We start from the raw sequence: 22237 nt of genomic DNA, 5'->3' as shown, positions 1-22237 counted from the left end.
AAAACGATATGACTAGAGTAAGGGAACAAGAGCAGATAACTGAGGACAAATGTAAAAGAGTCACCATTTTATAAAACTCTCAAGAAGGCTAAAGCTTAGAATGAATCAATTCTTGCAAAGATGCTTTATAGTTATGTTGGATATAAGAAGATCCAGGAAGGAAGGAATAGGGCTGACTATACTTTAAGGACACATGTGGTGATGATACCTGATTACTTTGCTTCTGTTTCCCAACCAAGGAAAATAATCTTCAGAATAGGAAGAATTAACAAAAATTATTCATAGGGAATCAAAACTCAAGATCAGTGGATGAATGGTGAGATTATCTGTTTTCTCTAAATGAGCTCAAGACATTAAGCATAGATGAACTATATCAACAGGTGCGCTGGAAATCTTCTTTGAAAGACTATGATGGGGGGCAGCTAGGTGGCGAAGTGGATAAAGCACCGGCCCTGGAGTCAGGAGTACCTGGGTTCAAATCCGGTCTCAGACACTTAATAATTACCTAGCTGTGTGGCCTTGGGCAAGCCACTTAACCCCATTTGCCTTGCAAAAACCTAAAAAAACAAAAAAAACTATGATGAAAGGAGAAATATTATAGGACAATTTTTCCATTTTCCAAAAATGTTATAGACAATTATAGTTATCTTGATCTTAATTCCTGACAAAATTCTATATCAAACCATCAAATAGATGATGTGGGAATATTGTACTTAAAGGAAAGTAATGGCATAAAAAGCTACATTGTTTTATTTTTTTTTGACTGGTTACTAAACTGATAGCTCAAAAGAATTTCATAAATAGCAGTTATATTTTGGCAAGCTTTATTTATTTTTATGTTTAGTTATGTGCCAGATGGTGTATAGTTAGTTGGTAGTGGAATTGGCTTATATGATTCCCATAGGCACAAAGAGTAGTGATAAATGGGTTGATGTCAACCTGAAGACAGCAGCATTTCATGACTCCAAGATTCCATCACAATACCAGGATGACATTTGTATTATTAAAATTAACATTTTAATGTTATTAAATTTCAATTTTTTAAAAATTAAACATGTTAATACTAATAAAAAAAATAGATTGTTTCAGGAAGTTTAAAATTCTTTTAAAAAATTGCAATTTCCTGAAGGCAATCTGGCTCTCTCATCTTCTTATTCAATTCTAGACCAAATATACACATGATTCATTTGCAGTTTCTTTTCAAGATATATAGTGACGACTGTAGATTATAGAGTACAACTGTATATCATATTCTAGGTAACAGACATTCTTTCTCTACTTGGTTTTTCTTAAGTGGATAGTTGTTAAATCAAACTTTTAAAAATTACCAATGGACTGAATTTATAAAGTGCACATAACTGTAAATCACCTAAAGGACAAAGAACAAATACATGGTGACTGTGAGTAGGACGTGCCATGTCACAAATAAGAAATTACAAATGAGAAGAAGAATAAGGATGCCATCAAAGATAGGCTACAGCAAGAGCAGGGATATCTTTGACAGTAGGCATGCTCCCCTGGTATTCCATCTATGACAAAAGAAGGTAAAGGGGCTTACTAGGCATACTTTGTGTAGAACTTCTTGGAGAATATAGACAAGAGGAGCACAGAAATAGGCAGCTTATGATCTGTACGGTAGGAAGAAATGTCTTTATCAAGGAAATCATTTGTCCCCTTGAGATTGAATCAACTCTGAGACAGGACACTGGCTCTGGTAGAATGCCACAAGGCAGGGGCGGCTAGGTGGCATAGTGGATAAAGCACCGGCCTTGGAGTCAGGAGTACCTGGGTTCAAATCCGGTCTCAGACACTTAATAATTACCTAGCTGTGTGGCCTTGGGCAAGCCACTTAACCCCATTTGCCTTGCAAAAACCTAAAAACAGAAACAAACAAACAAAAAACAAGAATGCCACAAGGCTCTGTTCAAAGCTGTGTTCTGGTGATTTATCTGACCAGGGATCTCTCTAGCTAAGTTTGAATGGGTCTGTCACTAGACTATGTACATAGAGATGATTTTTTTTTCTCATAGGAGATCTTGACAACTATTTACAAGTCACAGAATGGTAATGGATTAAAATTTGGTTCAACTTAAGGAAAAACTTCCTTAAAAAATTCTAAGTGAGGGCGGCTAGGTGGCGCAGTGGATAGAGCGCTGGCCTTGGAGTCAGGAGTACCTGAGTTCAAATTTGGCCTCGGACACTTAATAATTACCTAGCTGTGTGACCTTGGGCAAGTCACTTAACTCCCACTGCCCTGCAAACCCCCCCCCCAAAAAAGAAGTTGGGAATCTAAATAAGGAAATAATTTAATCACAAAGATCAAATACAGAATTTTAAAATGAAATTTAGGTTTTTCAGAACACAGATAGTGTCTTCAGGGCACCTGACCAGGGTCTAGGAATTTTTCTTATATTTCTTCAACATTATTCATCTTCATACTCAGCTTTCACAACCTAATTCAGATAAAGACTCTTGTTAGCTTCCTGACTTGAGGTGTGATATTGCTTACCAGGATCTACAAGGGCCAGGCGTTTATCTCGGGACAGAGAAGCTCTTTCTTCTTGATTAAACATTCTGTCAATCATCACCATCTCAGCAGAAGGATTTATCCGCTGAAAAACAAAGAGCAAAATCATTTTAGATAGTTTTAAAATCAATCCTAAACATGTCAATTGGGTCTTTAAATCCAATGGGGAGGAATCAAAAATAAAGATTCAGTCTCTACTTTCCTATTGCTTTTTACTCCATCTTCTGTGATAATTTATTTGCTAAGAAATTCATTGCAGTGAATTTTAATTCACTTTAGCAAGAGTGAAGTTAGAACTGTGGTCCATATTTAACAGATAATTTTTTTTTTGGTTTTGTCTTGAGATGAGCAAGCTATGTTTATTTTTTAATTTAATTTTTATTTACAAATTCCCTTCCTCTCTCATTCTTCTTCCCATCCTTTAAGAAAGCAACAAAACCTGTTACACACATATATTGTCAAAAAAACAAATTTCTACTAGGTCCAAAAAAATGCTTCCATCTGAACTCTGAGTTCATCATCTCTCTATCAGGTGTGGGGTGGGAGGGTAACAAGTTTCATCATGAAGTAATTTGGAACTGTGAGGTTGATTTTTTTGTGTCAGTCAGAACTAATTTAAGTCTTACAAAGTTGTCTTTACAAAATTGTTGTCATTGTATAAATTCTCCTTCAGTTGATTATTTCATGATTTGTCTAAACCCAAAGCATCTAAGAAAAGTTCACTAACACTGATGAAGCTTCTTACAGTTTTTAAATGCCTCTTCCACCTTAGCCAGTTTTGCTTCACTGATAGCTATTCAAGTTCAAAAAAATTCTCTTATAGTTTTAAGCAACTAAGTTTATGTAGTTGAGAGGTTTTCCTAAAGTCATTTTATTATCATTATTGGTTTTAAGAACTTCATTGACTATATATCTCTCTATATATCCCTATCTCTATCTCTATCTATATCTATGTATATGTATATGTATATATTTTGGGCAAGGCATTGGGTTTAAGTGACTTGCCCCAAGGTCACACAGCTGGATAATTAAGTGTCTGAAGCTGAATTTGAACTTAGGTCCTCCTAACTCAGAGCTGATGTTCTATCCACTGTGCCACCTAACTGCCCCTTGCTGACAATATTAATATAAGACAACTGTTATCTTTATAGAAATTATATCATAGGGTGGCTAGGTGGCATAGTGGATAAAGCACCGGCCTTGGAGTCAGGAGTACCTGGGTTCAAATCTGGTCTCAGATACTTAATAATTACCTAGCTGTGTGGCCTTGGGCAAGCCACTTAACCCCATTTGCCTTGCAAAAAAAAAAAGAAGAAATTATATCATCCACAAAATAAAAAAGAGTTTAAAAGAAAATTCTTGGACTCTCAAAATGAACTGGCCTTTTTTTCCCTCAAGTTTTTTGTTCTCTTTTCTAGTTAATATTTTAGAACTAATTTTAGCATTGATCATTTCCATGTTTCCTCTATTCCTTCTTCAAAACTTCTATCCAATGCACTATTTTCTGTACCTGAAGTCTTTTTCAGAAGAGCTCCAGTATTTCATCTCCCTCCTCTTGGGAGGCAGGAAGACTGGGTACAAAATGTTGTAAAAGGTTGTCAGATATGGTTGCTATGTCAGCTAATTTTAATTAGCTGATTTTCTCTGTTACTAGGGAATGTTCAAAGGAAAAGAGGAGCCATATCAGGAAATTATAGTGATGTAAAAATGATGTAAAAACAGAAGGTATCAATAAAATAAGAAAAGAGTGGATCTCTTATCTCTTAATTTCTGAGTTGACAAACCATGTTGTGAAAGCATTCTGCCTCTGAGTTATTCGTCTCTAAAGTATCTGCACGACAAGCAATGTGTTTCTGAAAACCAAATCTACTTGGTTTTGTAGGTCTTACCATGGCATCTTCTATAAGCAGACATCTATATTTATTAAGCATAGCTTGGGTCCTTTTAAGGAGTTGAGTGGCAACTGATTCAAATTCACTGTCCACTAAAAAGAGAGAGAGAAAGACAAGAAAGGTTATCATCACCATTCTTAACAAGATAACAGACTTGCAGCTCTACCGGAACTCTAGGCCAAGTCATCAAACCCAATCTCATTTAAAGATGCAGATAACTGGCTTGCTAGGGTCACTCAAACACATCAGTCACAGGCCAATTGACTTAGTTCAGTGATTCTTCAGGCTAGAAAGGACTTCATGAGGTCATGCCCATGCTTTAGGAAGGAAAGTACTTTCCTGAAAATAGTAACTTTCTCTGTTAACAAGGCTTAGCTGTAAAAACTTCTGGCTTCACTTCTGTCCTGGTCAGACTTTCTCTATTGTCATAGAATTATCATAGAATGTCATCTAGTTTTAATAAGACCTTAAGCAGAATCCAATCAAGAAGATCTATATATTCTAGGATGTTAATATTTTTCAACAACAATTTTTTTTAAATCATACAATTTATTCCAACATCAAATATGATCTAGAGACAACTGCTGATTAGATGTTCTGTACTGTTACTTCCTTTATTTATAAGGACGCTTTCCTAAGGCAGCTGGGCCTGGCATCAGAAAGTTCTACATGCAAATCCAAGTTTAGACATTTAATAGATGTGTGATCCTGGGCAAGTCACTTAATCTCTGTTTTCCTCAGTTTCCTCAAGTATAAAATGGGTATAATAACAACATCTTCTACCTCCTAAGGTGGTTGTAAGAATAAAATAAGAATCTGTTGGATGCTTACTTAGTACAGTGCCTGGCACATTTATTAAGCACAAGCTGAAAGTAGTATTTATTTCTTTCTTCCTTTCTTGCGGAAGTTCCTAGCTTTAGTATTTACAGTTTCAGTGTTTACAGTTCTGCCTTTTCTTCATGTTTTCCACATTCCCTCTTTTATTTTCCCATGCCTTTTCCCTTCATCTAGTTATTCCCTCTCCATAATCCCACCAGCCCCCTCCCTCTCTGGTCCTGGACCTTACTCCTTCCTAGTTCACAGGATCATAGACTCACAGATGCAGAGTTGTGAGCTCAGAGGTCATCTTGTTCAAAACCTTTATATTCTATGATGAAACTAAGGCCCAAAGAGATTGAATGGCTTGCCCTAAATCCCACAAGTAATAAGAACAGAGGTAGGATTTGAACCCAGTGTCTCTTGCCCCAGAGCTAGTGCTTTTTCCATTGTCCTTTGCCTGCCTGCCTTAGGCAGAGCAGAGGTCACTGTGACCACTGCCCTGAGACTGTGGATCGGAAGCTGAAGGATTAAGAGTCAGGGATAGCTGGGCAGAATAAAGCAGCGGGGAATGAAAGGAAGTCAGGGCTCTGAGGGCACACTCAGTGGTGGGGATGGCCTAAGGGACTGATGGGAGGGAGTGTCTGGGACTGAACCTGAGGATGAGGAATCAAGCTTGATGGTCAGCACTGAGCTGAGCCAGGGAAGCCAACCTAGATTATTGGACCAGATACCACACTGACATGACTTTGCTGGAAGGTCCCGTTTCTACTTCTGGCTCCAGTATTTGCTTGACTGGCTTTGTGACCTCAGTTAATTCTGGGGTTTTAAACATACAGTCAAGAGTATGGGTCACCAAGAGCAAGGACAGGGTTAGTGTAAGTTGTCCTGCTTGCCCACACAAGGAACATTTTTGGAGAGGAATCACCTCTTGGGCTTGGGTGAGAAGATTGTGATGAGGCATTTTACAAATCCTAGAGATTTCTTACTAGGATGGATACTAATAACTCTCCTCCTGCTGCTCCTAGGCAGCAAGGCAGTGACTGCGCTGGAATTTTTCAAAGGAAGGCTCTTATTTGTATTCTAAAACACTCAATCATCCTCTTAGAGATTCTATTGGCCTTAGGCATTGAATGAGCTTTCTCAGGGTAAAGGCCTATTTACCTTTCTTCAAATCCTCTTCGGTTGGCAGGGATCCCTGACACACATGATAAGAAAGGAGTCGCTGGACCGCATCATTTAGTGACCTGAACTGACTTTTATCTGGCGTCACAGCATGGGCTTGATCCTTCTGTAACTGCTGGAGAATACTTTAAGAGATAAATTTCCAACATTAACATAGAACAACTTTGAGAAACTTAAGCACACAGTCACATTTATCGAAGAATAAACAGGAGCAACAACACACAATTATATGAGGTTTTTGAGTTGTCTTTCTTAATATTAGAGAAAGGTTATACTCATTGATCTGCTATCTTGTAGAATCAATCAACCCATAAGCATTTTGTAAGCTCCCACTATAATCCAGCCCCTGCTCTAGACAAAAACCCAAGCAATCCCTAGTGGGGAAAACAACCTACACCAAAATAGGGATCTCTAGACACTTACAAATGACATTCTAAATGAAGAACCAAGTGGTTAAGAGGGAGGCACCCCAGGGATCAGAAAAGGCTGGGTTAATGTAGGGACTGGTGCCTGCACTGTGTCTCGAAGGATAAGAGGGAGCATATGAGGCAGAAGTGTGGAGGGGGCATCTCCCAGGCATGAGGAGGGGGTAGCTGATCTAAAGCACAAAGGAGATGTGGCAAAAACAAAGAGCAGACTGATCACAGAATGAGAGAAGGGGACAAGGATGAGGATGAGGCTAGAAAAAGAGGCTGAGACCAGGATGGTTTCATAAACTAAAAAAGAGGAATTTAAATTTCATTCTAGAAGAGAGTCAACAAAGTTTACTGAGTAGCAGGGAAGTGGCAAGTTGCAGATGTGGAATTTAAGGAAATCACTTTGGCAGTTATTTGGATGATGAATTAGAGTGGGGATGAGTTTGAGGGAGGGAGATCATTGTAAAAATACAGTTGAGAAGGGACAAGGGCTTGAACTAATGTAGTGACTGCATAAATGAAAAAAGGGACAAAGGAAGAAAAGGAGAAAGTTGAGGCAGAAATGAAAGATTTGGCAACTAGTTCAATACATGGGCTAAAAGTATTAAGAGTTGAAGATATTGAGGTTACAAATTTGGGAGAATAGAAGAATGGTGTGGTCTTCAAAGCAAAGAAAGCTTGAAGGGGGAGGGATAGGGAGTTTGGGGAAAAAGACAGTGAATTCTGTTCTGGATGTAAGTTTGAAATGTCTGTGAACCATTTAGCTTATAACATTCAGTAGACATTTGGTGATTTTAGTGTATCCCTTGTGATCAATACTGTAAAAATGCAATAAAAACTGATGGTGTTGGGAGTTTATTCTGAGTTTCTCAAGACCCACCTGGAGTACTGAACAAATGACCTTGGTCTCAGATACACATGGTACTCCAACCAACTCTATCTGCATGGATATACATAGCATATACACATAGCTAACTTCAGAATGTCCATTACCTGGGCTGACATTTCTGTTTTCAGTCTTAAAATCTGTTTATCTAATCATGCTCACTAGAAATCCTCAGAACAACAAGAACTTTTAAAAGCTCAAACTACTAGCCTTAGGAACAAGAGTAAACACCAACTAATCACTTTCCAGGACTCAACAAATACCAATTAATATCCCAATTTCCCCTAAGGAAAATATTTTCAGTGAAACTACACATTTTAGAAAAGATTTTAAAATATATAATTTTTGAAAAGGCTAATGCAGAATCAAGACAACCCCCAAATATATCTACATAAGATTTTAACTAGACTTCTATAATTTATATTACTATAGAAACTGGTAAAACTAGAGGAATTATCTGAAATTAAATCCAACTTGTCAGAAGTTAACTTACAAAGCTCCTTTAGTTAGTTGTTTAGCAGCAGGTCTCTTTTGTCCCACTGTATGACTTTCCACCTAAAGAAAAATAAATTTCCTGATTATTTCTTTTGAGAGAGAAAAAAAAAGTTATAGAAAATTTTGAGCATAAAGTTTTAAAAGTAGAAATGTTTTCAACTATTTATAAAAGGCATTTTTTTGGAGTGGTAGCATTTTGACTTATTGAAAATAACCAGCAGAAAAGTAATAATGCTATAGATTCAGTATTTACTATCACATTAAAAACTCCTGGAATCACAGAAAGCAGTCACAACTCCTTAAGAGGATTCAGTTGTTAAACTACTGCAGACAACATGTTTGTAGGTAACAACCCCACAGTTGAAAAGTCAACAGATACCACTCAGCCCCCCAACTCATAAGGGAGCCTGTCACAGACTACTACTGTGAATTAGGAAGCAAAGTCAGATTCTGTTGTGCCTGGTGGGAAGAGAGAACCAGGGTGCCTACTTCTAAGATCAGCACCCACTGGGCACTACCAGGCTATCCTAAATCACAAGAGACTTTTAGAAATCTTTGAGAAAATTATAAGGCTGCAAAGTCAAAAAACCTCTTTTTTTTGGACCATTAATTTTCAAAATAGTGTTCAAATCTCCTCAGTTCCTAGGTCCCTTTATTAGGATAACGTTGCTATCCTAACTTGCCAAATACTGCTGGTCACTTGGAAAAAGAAGAAGGGCAATGATTTTGGTGTGAGGAATTAGAGGTATTGCAAGTAATAATAGCTGATCTCACATTTTATTTTATTCTCATAACAACTCTAAGAATTATCCTCATTTTACAGAAGAGAAAGCTGAGGCCTAGGGTCTCACTGACAAATTGAAGAGTCAGCTTTTATACCCTGGTTTCAACTTCTAAGTCCACATTGCCTTTTATCATTCATTTGTGAATTTTAACACTAAAACAGAAAGCTGGCTGACCTCAGAGCTCTGTAGGGCTGCCCATCTTCCAAAGAACCCATTTTATGCATTCCACAGTAAGATCCTTTGTGGAAGAAGGGGTGAGTTCTGTCCTGAGGATATACCCAAGACTCCAAGCAGCCAAGAAGTCAGTACACTTCTATTCCTCTGCTCTAGATTCTAAGAAAATGCTATATTCAATAACTGTCTACCTGTATATTTTGCTGTCCTGGTGATGATCCTACTCCTTTTTCTTGTTGTGGTTGTGGTGTTCCTAAGGGTGATTGTAGAACTTTGCTTCCAGAATCCTGTCCTATTAAAACAGTACACATATAATATCAATTAGAGACAACAGAATAGTAAATCATGATGCTTGTATCATAGGTCATTAAAATGAGAGGAAAGTAAGGAGAAGAATTGATCCAGATCTGGGAATCACAATCCACTAAGAAAGATAATTTAAACACTGAAATTTCACCTTCTTTGAGGTAGAAGCAAATGGCTTTTGGAGGAACTTAAATATCTACAAAGTTGAGAAGTGGGGAAGAAAAAAATGGTAACATCTGAATGGACATTTTTAGGACTTTGCCTTCTACATTACTAAATATTTATTGAGAGTATCTCTAGAACCCTGTACTAGCTACAACATGAAGCACAAAATTAACAGGAAAACTGCTCTCAAGTTGTCAGTCTAAGTATGAGAACAAATGCAAACAAATGAAGAGATTTGGCACAAACTATCAAAGCAACATACATTAAATAATATGTAGACTATGGAAGTGTTGAGAGTCACAGAATAGAGGAGTGATTACAACAAGGTAAAGTTAATCTGGAAAGACTTCATTTAGGATTAGATAGATTAGATATGAGGAACAAGAACTGACTTTGTATGTCAGGAGGCAAGGTAAAAATTAGATAAGGAGAGGCTCCTGACCTGGCAATGGATTACTCAAGAGACCAGTTATTTGCGTTTGTCTCAAGCCATCTGGGGTCTTGGAAGTTGAAACTGGGGAAGTCTGGTTCAAGCTTTTTTTCTGAGCCTGTGAAAAATATTACCAAGATGGAAAAGTCAATTTAAAGATTTTAAAGTCTTAACATGTTAGTTATAAACAAATGACTCAAATCCTATAACAATTTAAAAATTCAACCTAGAAAGTTATCTTCAAATTACATCAAAGAAACAAAAATGGAAAACAAATAGAATTATTTTCCTTTCATGTTGGACAGGGGTTCTTAGCCTAGAATATGTGAATTTTAAAAATATATATACATATGTATATATATTTAAATAATTGATTTTAATATATTTGGTTTCTTTTGTATACTTATACATTTTATTTTATGCATTTAAAAATATTATTCTGAAATAAGAGTTCACAGGCTTTACCAGACTGCCAAAGGGGACCCATGATACACAAAAAAGGTTAAGAACCCCTGATGTAGGAATAATTTTAATAAATTTCTTTCTCCTCAAATCTCTGGGGTACATTCACTGATATCCCCTAAGATGCTTCATTGTTGGTTTCATGCCACCATGATAATAAATCCAAATATCCTCCCCTCCTGGGTTCCGGCTTCACCTGGTAACTATAGTTTAAGTTACTGAGATCCAAGAGGAACTCAGTCATTGTGTCTAACCCTTGTAATGTCACATACATACAAAACTCAATTGAATTAGGACAGTAAATAATAAATTCCTCTATATTGTGCTTTAGCTGAATTTGACAATACTAAAAACCAAGTCTATCTGATTCAATGATGAATAAAAAATGTGTTTTCTTTTTGTGGCTTATCTGCAGTGAATCTATCATTCCTGTTACTCAGTATGGTTATGAATGGATTATCCTCACAATGAGTTAGTATAAGCTCACCAAATACTGGTATAAGGAGCTCCAGATAAGGAAATTCACTTTGCTACTAGAGTTCAGCAGCTGTCTGTAATTTATATTCTTAGAATTGCTCTCTATTATTCTCAGAGACAACACTGAGATGTTCAGTGGTTTGCCCAGAGCCAACCAAGGCTGTAATATGTCAGAAGTCAGCCTTGAACTCAAGACTTCCTGACTCTCAAGGCCAACTTTCCATCTTCCACACACCACACTGCCTTCTCCATTTAACAGCTTCAGCAAATGTAATTAGGAAGGTAAAACTGATGCTAAAACCTTTTTTGATCTCTGAAAATAAAGAATTGTATATCATGCATTCCTAGAGTTGAACAGAAATGACTTTTTTATTATCCTCCCCTCTGAATCATATATGACAATGAGATCCCTCCAGTATGGTGGATCATTAAGGGAACTAGCTATGTTTTAGTTTCTTTAGTTGAGTCATTTCTCTTAAACAATCTCAAATTCTTTTCCTTTTCCCTTCTCTGTGGAGTTAGCTTGAATTAGCCTGTGAATAATTCTAGTGCTTGTCATCAGGGTCATACTTATGTCATCCCAGATGGATAGGTATGGAAATCTTTTTTAAAAGATAGAAATCCAACTGGAGAATAGGTGAATAAATTAAAATATATGAATGTGACAGAATACTATTGTGCTGCAAGCAATGACAAAAGTGGATGATTTCAGAGAATCCTGAGAAGACTTTTATGAACTAAGGCAGTGTGAAGTGAGCTAAACCAGGAGAACAATTTATGCAATAAAAATGCTGGAAAAATTAACAACTTTAGAAGATTTAAGCACTCTGGTCAAAGCAATGACCAACCATGATTACAGAGGACCAAAAATAAAGCATCTTCCAACAGAGAGGCAATAAACTCAGGGTGCAAGATGAGACATACATTTTTGGACAATGACAATGTGGGAATGCTTTGCTTGATTATACATATTTGTTACAATTTTTTTGTTATTTAATGAGAGAAGTTACCAGGCCAGTTTTATTACTTTATAGTCTTACCTTGTGTACCAGTCCTTAGATTTAAAAAAGCAACAATAGTAACAATTTTCATAGTAATAAAGAACTAAAAATAATTGAAAGGTGCCCATCAATTAAGAAAACAGTTTGAACCAACTGTAACATAATATTATTTTGCCATAAGAAATGATAAATGCAAGGACTTCAGAAACACAGGAAGATTTACATGAATAATAAATGTGAGCCTGAGGAACAGAAACAGGACCAGAAGAACAATATGAACAATGGATATAATAATGTAAACTAAAAGATCACTAAAAGAAACCCCAATAATGTCTGAACAAATAAAAGATCAATAGTAGTCTTTAGAACAGATAATAGAACAGTTATGAGCTGGACTCTGAGTCTGTGGACATAACTTCATTTCCTCTCAGGTTGAATGTAGACTGTACATAATCTTGTATATGTCATTAGACAGGGCAAACCTATTGAAGGTTTTTCTTTGCTACAATGGAGGACAGAAAAGAAATGGGATTATTTCTAAAAGAAACCAACCAACTAAATTTGTAATATTAAAAACAAAAGGCATCAATAAAAGTATTTTTACAAAATAAAGGCGGGAAGAGGTATTTTTTGTATGACAGGTAGAGGTCTTTTCATTCCCTCCACAGCATCAGTGAGTAGGATATAAACTCCCTCCCAGTTCTCTTGCAGCTGTGGTCCTCTCCCTTAGAGTTTAGGCCTAAAAAAACACCTCTATTTGATGTATCCTAGTCATACCCATTGTGTGTAGATGTTCTTCAGAGAACTGGTCTCAGTCACTCCCATTCTACTTTGATGGCAGTGGCCTTATCCCTTCCTTTATTCCTAAAGAATATTCAATCTACTCTCATTCCCAGGAAACTTTTTTACAATTCTGATAATATGAAAGTTATCATTCTCTTATTTTTAGCATCATATATTTAGAGATCCCTCAGAGGAGATATTTAAATCTACATGTATTTTCTTCAAACTGCTAACATGTTAAAATAGTTCACCCTAAAAATTCAGTAGCTTTCTTCCCTAAGACTGTCAGTTTCTGAAGACTCCATGAAATTCCATGATACACATAGAATAAAACCTGATTATTAATCATTTTGATTTGTTAGGTTTTATTTAATCAGATTTTTCCCTATTGAGACAATTACCCCCCCCCAAAAAAAAGCCTACATAATTATTCAGTGGGTACTATGTGCCGAGTAGCTTCATGCTGGTCAAACTTACATTTCCCATGCTCAACAGACACTACACCCTCATCTCCTCTACATAGCTGACACTCCAGTCAAACTTAAATTACATCCTATTCTTTGACAACATGCCTTGTTTTATAACCTTTGGCAGGGGAAATCTTCCCAATTGTTCATGGTTTAGTTCTAATTCCATCTTCTCCACTAAACTTCCTGGTCAGAAATGATCTTCTAAAGAATCTTGGAATTACAGTTAGAAGGGACCACAAAAGTTTTCTTGTTCAACTCTTACTAAAGTGTCAACTCTCAGATAAAGTATTACCCTCCCAATAGTCATTTAACTTCCTTTTAAGAACTATAGGGGTAAGGAATTCTTCAGTCTATCCCAAGGAAAATCAGGTTTTGGGAAAGGGCTAAATCATAGTAACATCAACACTAGCAATGCATGGATAGTCCACATTTATACAGAACTTTATGTGTTATCTCATTTGATCATTTGAAATCATCTAGTGCTTCCTTCAGAACAAAATCTCCTCCTGCTAAGTCCTTCCAACTGCCCCTTATTCTACTTCTGGGGTCTCAAGCAAAACCATTTTGATCCTTCTGCAAGAAGACAACAATCATGTTTTCTTCTAAATCTTCCTTTCTTCAGATTGAAATGAAGACCAAACAGCCTCAGCTCCTTTAAACAATTCTCAAAGAGGTGAATTTGAAGCCGACCCAGTTGACCTTTGACTGCCCTACAGTTTACCAAAATCCTTAAATGTGTGAGCAAGAATGAATCTTAAAACTATAGATTTAGTCTGAGCAGAGGGACCTACTCCTCTGCCTGGACATCAGCCGACCTCAGTAGATATAGTCCTTTGTACTTCTCTTGCCAAATCAATGAGTCAGCAGATATTGCCAACAATGGACCAAATTGTGGGAAACAGCATTGGGGATTCAGAGAGGCAAAAGACAGTCCCTTCCGTTAAGGAACTCACAGTCTAAAGGAAGTGGTCATATGAAACAACTATGTACAAAAAAGATGTAGACAAACTAGAGATGATGTCAGAGAGTACTGAGTGATGATGGGAGGAAAGTGGGAATAGGTACAAAAAATGTTCTAACTTTCCTACCATAATCAGTGAGTAAAAATTACCATCAGTCCTGGACAGACTCTATCATTATAAGGGAACTAGGTTTCAAGAAGGGTGAGAAAATGAAAGGAGAAAGGAAAAGATTGAAGATGAAAACAAGTTTACGTCTACCATAGGCAGGTAGATAGTGTTGTAGGTTAAGAGTGCTGAACTTTTGATTTGGGAGTATCTGAATTTAAGTCTACTTTCAGTCTCTTTGACTGTTTACCCTGGGCAAATCACTTAAATCTGACTGCTTTAGCTTACTCATATGTAAAATGGAGAAATAACAGGGTGGTTGTGAGGATGAATGAGATATTTGTAAAGAGTGTTACATAAATGCTAGTTATTATTTTATTACCCATGGATCATGCATTTCTCTTTTTTTTTTTACAAGGCAATGGGGTTAAGTGATTTGCAGTAAGTATTAAATGTTTGAGGCCAGATTTGAGCTCATCTAGCTGCCCTGCCCATGCATTTCAGAAGGCATAATGGAGTTGAGTAGCTTTAGAGTGGGAGGTGAAGGAGGGAGTGTTCAGTTGAGAAGGATGGGGATAAGTGAGGAGCATGGGAATGTGCAATATCAATCAATGGGATGGGATGATATAAAGAGGAGTATTTTAATCACTAAAGATTATATTAAAGTAGGTGGTGTGACATTTAAAAGATTTAAGACATTTTTATTAATAAAGTTAGCATTTTAATAAAAAGAGGCCAGTGGCACTCTTGAATGACAATGTGGTGGTAGTTTCATGGCTTATATGCCCTTAGAAAAGTGGGTATTCCAGAGGGGACAATCAACTCTGATTGGCTAACAATTAATAAGAGAATGAATATTAGAAGACTTACTCCATGGAGGGGATGAGTAATATTATATCACTTTTGATCACCCCCCCCCAACTTTGAGTAATCTAATCAAAGACTTTCCCACCCAAATCTAAGTAGAACAGAATTCCTTGTAAATTTGGGCAGGATCTGACCAAGATTCAGGAGAGTTAATTTAATCTCATAAGTAATTTCCTTCAAAAGACTGAACTTTGAAATGAGGACCACAGAAAAAAAGGGTAACTCTGGATGTCCCCAAATCGCTGTTTATTATTAACCATTTCTCTAAGAGTTGCATCTAGGGTTGGATATTAGGCAGATGGTGTGTAGCAAGAAAGGGGGAAGTGGAGGAGATAGCTACCAGTAAAGCAACTATTGTGGAGTCATAGGGCCCAAGGGGGATAAAAAGCAATGCATTTATGTTTTATTTTCCAAATCTTTATGCTTATCTCTTATCTCCCTACTAGACTGAAACCATGAAGGCAAGGATTATATTTTATTTATCTTTTTATCTTCCCTATCACCTAGGACAGTACATAACAGGTACTTAATAAGATGATCTTTGCCCTCCTGAACTTTATTGACTGACTAGTCAATTAAAATAACAAGAACCCCCATCATTTATAAAGTTACACTTACTAGGCTCCAAGCACTATGCTAATCACCAGAAATTTAAAAAAAAAAAGACAAAATTGGGGGCAGCTAGTTGGCACAGTGGATAGAGCACTGGCCCTGGAGTCAGGAGTACCTGAGTTCAAATCAGGCCTCAGACAATTAATTACCTAGTGTGGCCTTGGGCAAGTCACTTAACCCTATTACCTTGTAAAAACTAAAAAAAAAAAAGGTAAAATAAGTTCCTCAGAGGTAACCTTAATGGGTACAATAACTAAGTAAAAAAAAATTATATATATATATATATATATATATATATATATATATATATATGTATAGAGAGAGAGAGAGAGAGAGAGAGAGAGAGAGAGAGGATGAGAGGTAATCCCAGAGGATATGTACTAGCAGCTCAAATTTGACATAGGCAAAAGCCTCCAGAAAAGTCTCCTGAGCTGAGACTTGAAGCTAAGGAAGAAAGAGGTAGAGATGAAGGAGGACATTCTAGGAATGAGGGGCCACCACAAGGAATTAAGGGAATTATGTCAGAAAAACACTGTCAAGAATAGAGTTTGGGGGAGTCAAAGAGATGATTGTGCTGGTGCAGAACATCAGACAGGATTGGATAGGATGGGGCCAGATTTTCTATTTGCAGAGAAGTTTGTTTTCTACTTTATAAGTAAATGAGAAATCACTGGCAAGTTTTTGTTTTTTTAGGTTTTTTGCAAGGCAATGGGGTTAAGTGGCTTGCCCAAGGCCACACAGCTAGGTAATAAGTGTCTGAGGTCGGATTTGAACTCAGTTCCTCCTGACTCCAAGAATCACTGATAAGTTTTGAACATGTATTAAAGTTATATAATTTAATGTTTTCAAAAAGGCAGATGGTGTATAGCACCAACCATACTGTTTATATAACCTAAGGTCATCAGAGGTAGAAAGGAAGTTGTGGCAGTTTTTATGCTAGGAAAAAAAACTAGAAATAGGAAATACTCATAGACTAGGGAATGGCTAAAGTATATATTTGTGTGTGTGCACATGTGTGTATGATACATGTCATATACAGGTATATGTGTCAAAATTATAGAGATGTTAAGGACAGAGGAAAAACAACTGAATTTGGAGGGGGGTAAAAGTCAATGGCAATTTTCCAGAATGCAAATCATTAAAAGAAGAAAATGAGTAGGGAGGATGGAGGCAACAAGTTTTATGGATATTCTCTCTTAAGTTTGACAGCTAAAGGGAATGAAGACAAATCTAAATTTGGAAGTGCAGGCAAAAAAAATGTTTTTGAAGGCCAAAAGGAAGGGGACAGGAAAAGGAAGAAATTGATTATGTTGGAAAAGGGATAAATCATAAAATGAGGGGATATAGGGACCTGATAGAAGGGTTTATCTTAGAAATGAAAAACTTTCCTCAAAAACTAGGTTTGGTTAAGAAGCTAGACACATAGATAGGTTAGGTAAAGTGGTTTATAGCTAGTAGTCTTGAAATCAGGAAAATTAAAAGGTCTGGGACTAGGGAGTAAAAGAGACATTTTAGAACAACTTCTTTTGGGGAAGCCAGGAGGCACAGTTAGGGGACAAGTTCTTTAGCCTCTGTTTGCTTAGTTTCTCCAATTGTAAAAAGGGATAATAACAACCTACTCTGAAAGATTGTAGTGAGGATCAAATGAGATCTTCTGCTTAACACTATACTTGGCATAGAGCAGGAATATTTAAATTCTTACTTTTCCTACCCTGAAAATGGAGAGTCAGAAGAATGATTATTTTTGCAAGATTCTCAATCATTGAAGGTTCAACTGCTTTGTGCATACAAGTACTATATGGTAGGGCAGAAAACTGGACTAACATATTTTGGAAAGATTTTTAAACAAGGGTTTTTGTTATCTTTTCTTAACTAAAATGTTAGCGTAACTAAAACACTCCAGTCACTAAGCATTTCAGCTCTTAGTTTTACTATAACATCATTCACTGCATTTTACTATAAGTCTCTAATGAATGAGAAAAAATGGGCTTAAATTACAGCATTGAGTTCACCAGAACACAGCACTTGAAGAGGTCAGGGCACATTTTCTTTTTTAATTTTTTTTTTGTTAGTTTTTTGCAAGGCAATAGGGTTAAGTGGCTTGCCCAAGGCCACACAGCTAGGATATTATTAAGTGTCTGAGGCCGTATTTGAACTCGGGTACTCCTGACTCCAGGGCCGGTGCTCTATCCACTGTGCCACCTAGCTGCCCCCAGGGCACATTTTCATAACACAATCCAATAGTAGTGTTTCTGCATCCCTTTCCTCCAGTTCATACCTTTCCTCTTTGCCCACTTGACCAATCCCTCCTTGGTTTCCTTTGCTGCCTGTCACCTACATCATCCCCTCTCTAAAGTGGAAATTCCCTACATTTCTATCCTGTGCCTGTTCTCTATAGACACACTCTCTTCCTGACCTGATCGGCATCCATGGGTTGGATGTTCTCCATGCAGATGATCATCATAGGTAAATGTCCAGCCCATTTCTCCACTCTGCTTCAATTCCCAATCATCAGTTGCCTATTGGACATTTCAAACTGAATGTTCCAGAGACAACTCAAATTCAACATGCCTAAAATGGAACTCTATCCTTCCCCTCAAAGGCAGAGCCTTTTCCTAAATTTTCTTATTTTGGGGTGGCTAGGTGGCGCAGTGGATAGAGCACCGGCCCTGGAGTCAGGAGTACCCGAGTTCAAATGTGGCCTCAGACACTAAATACTTACCCAGCTGTGTGGCCTTGGGCAAGCCACTTAACTCCATTGCCTTGAAAAAAAAGAAAACAACAACAACCTTAAAAAAAAAAAGAGTATCTAAATTTTCTTATTTCTGTCAAAGGCAGCACTGTCCTTCTGGAGTCTCAGGTTTGTAAAATCAGCTTTAACACATTACTGCCTACTCTCTCTCATCCCACATATCCAATTGGTTGATAAATCCTGCTATTTCTATCTCCAGATCATCTCTTACAGCTGATCCCTTCTCTTATACTGCTACCACCTTAGTTCAGGTCCTCATCACCTCCAGATTATTTTAACAGCTGTCCAGGTAGTCTTCCTGCCTCCGGACTCCCCACTCCAGGCCATCTCATTCTTACTCAATGCTGCTAAAGTAATTTTCCTTAAATACAGATCTGACCATATTACTCTTGACTTAAAACTCCAGTTGCTTCTCATTGCCTTGAGAATAAAAATCCAGCTCCTCTAATTAGCTTTAATGCCCTAGACAACCTGACTCCAGTCTATCTTTCCAGCCTCGCTGTACATTGTTCCCTACTGGAAATTCTGCACTCCAGATAAGTCACTTCTTGTTCCTCACACATGACGTTTCATGCACCACATCTGTGCCCTTCTAAGGTTCTCTCTTCTGATCTCTGACAGAGCTCCTTTATTCTTTTAAGATGCAACTTGGACACTCTCTTCTTCATGAAACCTTCCTTAGCTCCCCCAGCAGCTAGTTCCTTTCCTTCAAACTACTCTGCATTTAACTGCTTTGTATACATTTGTATTTACTAACATGATTCTTAGGCTGTATATATTTTTGCTTGTACTTGTTATCTTCCCTATTAATGTAAACTTTATGTGAGTAGGAATTATTTCACTCTTTGTACTTGTATTCTCATCACCTAAAATAGACCCATAAATAACATGAACTTAATACTCGATTAGTTCTATCACAAGGCCCCTGGTTATCTTTGGATTCTTATACCAATATCTCCCTTGGTTTGACTCTTTAGTGGTTAGCTATAAAGATAGTAAAAATTCTTTCTGCTCTTCCTATTTCTTCACCAGACTTTAAATACAAAGCAATTTTAATTAAAAACAAAAATCCCACCACTGATGTAAACCTAAAAAAAAAATCCTTTAAAAATCTAGGAATCAATAATCAAAGTCACATTCTATTCACTGCACAGAGGTCAGGGTCAAGCTGACATTCAGATAAGATATCACTTATCTATCTCCTGCACCAGACAGTAACTCATACCTGGCAAAAAGAGACCTGGGGCTGGGTCCCTACTCCTGGGGTGCTACTGAAGGTACCAGTACATTTGGATGAGGAAACTGGAAGACGATGAGACACACTGGTTGGCCCTGGAGTTCGGTTGGGCTGGGGAAGCTGGTCTCCATTAAAGTTTGTTGCAGATGTTGCTGACTGGACTGAGGACCCAAGGTTAGGAAGGGCTGTGTTGGAGGAGCTGACGACTGTGAACCGACCAGGGGCAGAAACACTTGTGACAGCAGACTGTCCTGGGAAGCCTGGCCTTCCTTGAGACACGTTGCTCTGACCAGGTGACAAGTGTAACACTGTTGGAGATGCCTGCTGCAAGGGCATCTGTCCACCAACAATCTGAGAAGGGGTGTGATTCACTATCACTTGGTTACCAGATGCTGTAAATGTCTGTCCAGACACGAGTTGGACAGCGGTATTCTGGTTGTTTAGCATTTGCCCCGAATATGAGGGGTTGGTCCTAAGCATATTAGAGGAACCCCTGTTCAACATGACATGCTCAGAAGCCACTTGGCCAGACACCAGAGGGGAAGGCTGAGTCTGCAGAAGTTGCCCATTGATGGTCTGGACATGGTGTACTGAGTTTGAGTTGACAGACAGGCTTGTGGGAATAAGGAACTGACTTTGGGGTGCATGAGGCTGTGCCATGGGAGAGTGGATGACAATACTACTTCCTGTGCTGTTTACTGCTTGTGAGGCAACAGATTTTCTCGTGTTCTGTTGATTCACAATGTTCACAGACATATGCGGACCCACTACTGAGCCCTGGGGTGAGTTTGCAGGGGCAAAAGGAATCCCTTGTTGCACATGGTGCTGTTGAATTCCCAAATTGTTCACATTGTATGTATTTTGTTGACCCATTTGAATAGGCTTTGGTTGGATATTAATTGGGACTTTATTTGAATTTGGTGCAAGGCCCCTCTGAATGATAATATTATGCACGGGTAAAGATGTCTGGAAATTTGTGCTGTTAAAAGGAACAGTTACAGGCTGTGCTACTGGACTTGAACTGGAGTTTCCAAACAATGAGTTGCCATTAGGAGTCTGTCTATGAACCAGGAGTCCACTGCTCATATTTGTGGATGCTTGCTGCCCGCCACCTTTCAATATGATCTGAGACCCATCTAGGTTATTAATGGTCATCATGGAAGGCTGATTGCTAAATGAGCCAATGAGTTGTATCTGGCCAGAGCCACTGATCTGGCTGCTGTTGGACAGATGCTGGCTGGGCACGCTGATTCCCACATGCTGCATGAAGCCATGCTGTACACCCACTGTATTGCTCGCAAATGATGCTCCGACAGGCACGTGAGTCACTCCTATAGGCTGCAGCGTCTGACCTGAGTAATTAGAAACATTAGAAGCCTGAGTAAAAGATGCTGATGAAGAAGGATGAAGCGGAGCTTGTGCAAACTGTTGGTTAGAACTTATACTGGCGTCCAAATAAGCTTCTTCTGCCAAAGTCTGTTCAGTGATATTGGCCTCCTGCAAAGATTTCTGGAGAATGTCAAAAGGTTGGTCCTCACTGAGGTCAGGAAGAGGAGAGGATTCAAGCTCATCTTCAAGAAACTGAAGGCTACTTGAAAGTGGGAGTCCATCACTAGAACCTTCTCCAAGCTGGCTGCTCACACCTTTGAGGGATGACTTAGGATCAGCATTCTGAAAGAACACAGAGAATGTTACATGCCACCTTTAACTCTTAACACATTCACATATTGAAACATTTTAATTACAAACTCTACAACATAGAAAAGCCACCATATTTTACTATTATACCTAAGTACTGACCATAATTATGTATATTATATAAGATGTCTTAGAGGTAATATCCAAAATAAATATTGGAAGTTGAAGAATTATTTAAGCTTTTAGAGTAAGTATACAAAAACATTTTACTGTTACATGTATTTGAATGAATAAATAACTGTTCAATTTTACAAAGAACTAAGGCTAAGTTGTTGAGTTCTGAAATTGTGCTGCTTAATTTCTATGGCAATGCTATCTAAAATGCTGTATTCATATACTTTCTGACTCTTTGGATTGTTAAAATGAAATAAACTTTATACAGTACAAACTAACTCATGGCTTTCTTATCTCCATTTTTTTTTTAAGGCAAACACACAAAGTAGTTGATCAAATTGCTACAAATCTAAGGTTGGTCCATTCCTGACCTGCACATGGTGTTCACCAGCCAAAAGTAATCATCAATCCTAAGCCATGGGAAGCAATTAATCCTGGGAGCTCCCAGTAGCTGTTCTGCAGATCAAAGTAGACCTACCACAAATAATGACCCAAGGGGAGCCGCCCAGAAATTCCAGTCTCCCAGACTTTCTCAGATACAGGTCAATCTAGCTCCCCAGGATCACTGGTAATGGAAGAATATACCTTAACCCCACTCTACTTCAGAAAAGTCTTGTTTA

The 22237-nt window shown here is 37.8% G+C and overlaps 1 protein-coding gene across 8 annotated transcripts in view; it reads right to left on the bottom strand.

Annotated features, from left to right (window-relative positions):
* Window positions 1-22237, bottom strand: part of BICRAL (BICRA like chromatin remodeling complex associated protein) — a 101796-nt gene that overhangs the window by 9290 nt on the left and 70269 nt on the right. For all 8 annotated transcript variants that reach the window (XM_074236974.1, XM_074236972.1, XM_074236971.1 and 5 more), the window contains 7 exons: window positions 19794-21476; window positions 10090-10195; window positions 9368-9468; window positions 8216-8277; window positions 6400-6545; window positions 4417-4511; window positions 2510-2612 (listed from right to left, as the gene is read on the bottom strand). In XM_074236974.1, coding sequence (XP_074093075.1) covers window positions 2510-2612; window positions 4417-4511; window positions 6400-6545; window positions 8216-8277; window positions 9368-9468; window positions 10090-10195; window positions 19794-21476 — 2296 coding nt within the window. The remainder of the gene's footprint in view (window positions 1-2509; window positions 2613-4416; window positions 4512-6399; window positions 6546-8215; window positions 8278-9367; window positions 9469-10089; window positions 10196-19793; window positions 21477-22237) is intronic.

This window comes from Macrotis lagotis, chromosome 5 (assembly GCF_037893015.1).
Source record: "Macrotis lagotis isolate mMagLag1 chromosome 5, bilby.v1.9.chrom.fasta, whole genome shotgun sequence".
NCBI lineage: Eukaryota > Metazoa > Chordata > Mammalia > Peramelemorphia > Peramelidae > Macrotis > Macrotis lagotis.
This window is presented reverse-complemented; position numbering and strand designations above follow the sequence as displayed.